This window comes from Merops nubicus, unplaced genomic scaffold, assembly GCF_000691845.1.
Source record: "Merops nubicus isolate BGI_N331 unplaced genomic scaffold, ASM69184v1 scaffold12769, whole genome shotgun sequence".
NCBI lineage: Eukaryota > Metazoa > Chordata > Aves > Coraciiformes > Meropidae > Merops > Merops nubicus.
In genome coordinates, this window is record NW_008633105.1 from 1 (window position 1) to 3,535 (window position 3,535).

Sequence of the window (3,535 nt, forward strand, 5' to 3'; positions counted from 1 at the left end):
GCCGTCCCCGGTGCTCCGCGCCCCGCCACCACCTCGCCGCCACCATGGAGGCCATCAAGAAGAAGATGCAGATGCTGAAACTGGACAAGGAGAACGCCATCGACCGCGCTGAGCAGGCGGAGGCCGACAAGAAGCAGGCAGAGGACCGCTGCAAGCAGGTGAGTGTCCCACAGACCCCCATTGCCCAGGGACCTCCACCTCAAAGGGTGTCCAGCCCTGGGGATCCCATCCTGATGGGTGTCCAGCCAGGGGACCCTCCCACCTAGAGGTGCTCAACCCCAGGGACCCTGTCTCGCTGGGTGTCTAGACTGGGGACCCTCCACCTAGGGATGCCCAGCCATGGGGACCTGCCCCTGCTGGGTGTCCAGACTGGGGACCCCTGTTCTAGGGGTGTTCTTCTCTGGGAAACTTTGCCCCACTGGTTCAGCCTGCAGATCCCAGCTCCAGGGGTGCCCAGCCCTTGGGATCTCATCCCATTGGGTGCCTGTACCTGGGGACCTCACCTTGCTGAGTGCCTATCCCCAGGGACCAGCACTCCAGTCTGTTGCCTTGACTACTCACATCAGTCCCCCCCAAACGTGCCATGTCTTGGTGGGACACCACAGTGACACCTCCCTATCTTTCTGCCAGGGAGACCCTTGGGGACAGCATACTCCCACCCCAACCACAGAGATGGGAACCTTCTCAGTGCCCCCCAGAGCTGTGTCCATCAGTCAGGACCTCTCCAGTACCTTGCACAGGGAGGGAGCCCACAACCCTCTTACCCCTGCCAGGCTCAGGGATGCTGGGGGTTGCTCTGGCCCTGGGAACCAAGGGCTCCTGGAGGATGTGTGGCCCCAAAGTTGACAGTGAGCATATCTATGCTCCTGCTGCACCTCCAGCCTCAGCCACCCTAGGAGCATGGCCATCCCCTCTCCAGCCTTGTGGGCACCAGCATCCCCCCTGACCCCTGCCCTCTATCCATTCTCCAGCTGGAGGAGGAACAGCAGGACCTGCAGAAGAAGCTGAATGGCACAGAGGATGAGGTGGAGAAGTATTCCGAATCTGTCAAAGAGGCCCAGGAGAAGCTGGAGCAGGCGGAGAAGAAAGCTACAGATGTATGTAGGCATGCCAGCAACTTCTCCCCTTCATTGGGTGCCTGACCTCAGGGGGGTGAAGGAAGAAGGGAGCCTTATATGGAAAGTGTTCATGGGAAAGACTGTCAGGATCCCATTCCTGTGATGCTGACACTGAACTGGGCGGAGATGCAGGGAAGGGACCCGCTGGATCCTGCTTGGGGTCTGGGGGCCAGGCAGGCTGTGGCAGGCACCACTTGGTTAGCTCTGGAGCTTCATGAGCAGCTGCCTGCCCGGGTCCCCAAAGCTAATGGGGACGAGTATCCCAAGCTGTGTCACCAGTCCCCAAGTACATGCCTCTGTGATACATTTTTATAGAAAACATCTGAAGCGCTTGCTAAACTAGCAGAAAGGGAAAAAAAAATAGCAGGGAAATGGAAAAAGTTCTTGCCTGTGGACAGCTGCCAAGAACTGGCTGTGAGGAAGGATGCTTGGTGTGTGTTGGGGGGGGCTTGGTCATTTTGAGGTCCAGTGTGCCACCCTGTACCTTGGGAAGGGTAAGGCCAGGAAGAGTTTTATTTAGTGCCATGACTGATTTTTCTACTGGGAAATGGATTTTGCTGAGGAAATGCTAGGAAGGTGTTGAAATTGGCTTGTGCCTGGCCAGGATGAAGGGTGAAACAGCTGTGTGCAGCCACTGAGCTGCTCAGGAATGGTGTATAATGGCCTGTGGTGCTACACATGGTATTTGACACCCTATAAATAAATCCTTCTTTTGATAGCCAGACCTTCTTTGATGAAAACTAACCCTGGAAACTGGAGGAGAAGATAATGGGGAGCTGGCTGGACTGTGGCCATCAGGGCATAACCAGGCTTTTTAGGACTGAAAACAAAAAATTCAATCTCACCTGGTCTATGGAGCTAAATGGGGGAGATGCATCAAATCTCCGAGGTGGCCACCAAGGATAGGGGCAAGCAGACAAGGATGAGCCCCTGGGGAGCAGCTGGGGGGCTCCTCAATGTTTTTTGTCAGCAGACTTGCCCCAGTCTAGTTAGATACTAAACCAAGTAGTTAAAACGTTAAAAATCCTCTGGAAGGGCACATTTATCCTGGTGTGGGGCAGGCACATCAAGCCAGACAGGGTGGCTGCTATGTGTAGGCAGAGGTCTGTACTGATCTGACTGGATCCATGCTGATGTGGGACAGGGCAAGCTTGGCGTGGGATCTGGCTGAATGTGGATGGGATGCCCCTGGTGAGGGGTTTGGATGAAGGGGCAAATGGAGGCACAGGACAGATGTCAGCCGCGAGGTGCGGAGCACTGCTGGCAGTAGGCTGTGTGATGCTGTCCTGGGCAGGGAGGGTGTGTTGCCACGCTCTTGGCCCACAGCAGCTCAGCAAGTCTGTGGGCTTTGGCAAGAAGAGTCCTGTCCCAGCAGACACAGGGAATGGAAGCCACCAACCCCTCCAGGGAAGGGCTGGATGGGGAGGCATGGAGAAGGAGCATTCCTGCAGTGTCAGGGGGGCAGGCTGGCTGCAGGCAGGTGTTGTGGGCAGGGCTGAGAGCCCATCAACGGCACAGCTGCCCCAGGGCCATGCTGAAGCCTGGATAGGCTGTGCCATGTACAGGGCACTGGGAGTCACTAGGTCCCCATGCCAGGGACCTGAATGTGCCAACAGTACTAAGTGCCAGGACTGGTGTTGTGTCCTCCCCAGGACAAGACGCCAGTGCTGCTCCTGGCTCTGGCAGAGGAAGCACAGGGTAGACCCTCAGAGCCCACCCACTTGCCTCCCTGGGGACCTTTGTGCCCCCCTTGGCTTCCAGGACACTGTGTACCTATGAGCATAGAGCTTCTTCATTCCTTGGCCAGGTCAGGGCCCATCACAGCAATCCAGGCAAGCTCCTGGTCTCAGCAAAAATGTGAACAAATGCCTAAAAGAATAAATCTCCCCCTGCTCTGGCACTGCCCTGGAGTGGCAGTGCACAAAGCCCATAGGGACTGCACTGAGTGCAGATGCAACCTCCCCACAGGCACTTGGAGGAGGGCCAGATGGTGGCAGACCAGAACGCACTTGACCCCATATTGGCAGCTCCACGGTGCTGGCAGCCACTCCCCAGCAGCTCTGTGAGGCCACTGTGGTCCTACCACCTCCTTGTCCCCAGGAGGTGGGGACCACAGCAGGATGCTAGCAGGGGCTGCTGGACACGGTGCAAGCGGGTTTAGCCAGAGCAGCCCCCTTCAGTCCCCATGCGCCCCCAGCCACCCCGCGGGGTGCAGCAGGGGCTCAGGAAAACTCCGCAGTTCCCAGGCCATGATCCCAAGGTCCCACCCTGATTGCTCTCACTGGCTGAGACTTTGCTCTTATTTGGTGATTCCCTTAGCTAGTGGGAGGGAACCGGACTACTGGGAACTGACTGCATTCCTGGGTGAGGCCAGAGCAAGAGGCATTCAGCCTGGCAGGCAGCTGCTCCCCAATCTA

At 57.4% G+C, this 3,535-nt stretch overlaps 1 protein-coding gene across 4 annotated transcripts in view; it reads left to right on the top strand.

Annotated features, from left to right (window-relative positions):
* Positions 1–6: 6 nt before the first annotated feature.
* The window catches only part of TPM2 (tropomyosin 2 (beta)), a 14,451-nt gene continuing 10,922 nt past the window's right edge, over positions 7–3,535 (top strand). For 3 of the 4 annotated variants that reach the window (XM_008948135.1, XM_008948136.1, XM_008948137.1), the window contains exons 1-2: positions 14–158; positions 972–1,097. In XM_008948135.1, coding sequence (XP_008946383.1) covers positions 45–158; positions 972–1,097 — 240 coding nt within the window. In that variant the 5' untranslated portion in view covers positions 14–44. Of the gene's footprint in view, positions 159–971; positions 1,098–3,535 lie in introns of all 4 variants that reach the window. The other variant, XM_008948144.1, reaches the window with a different exon arrangement.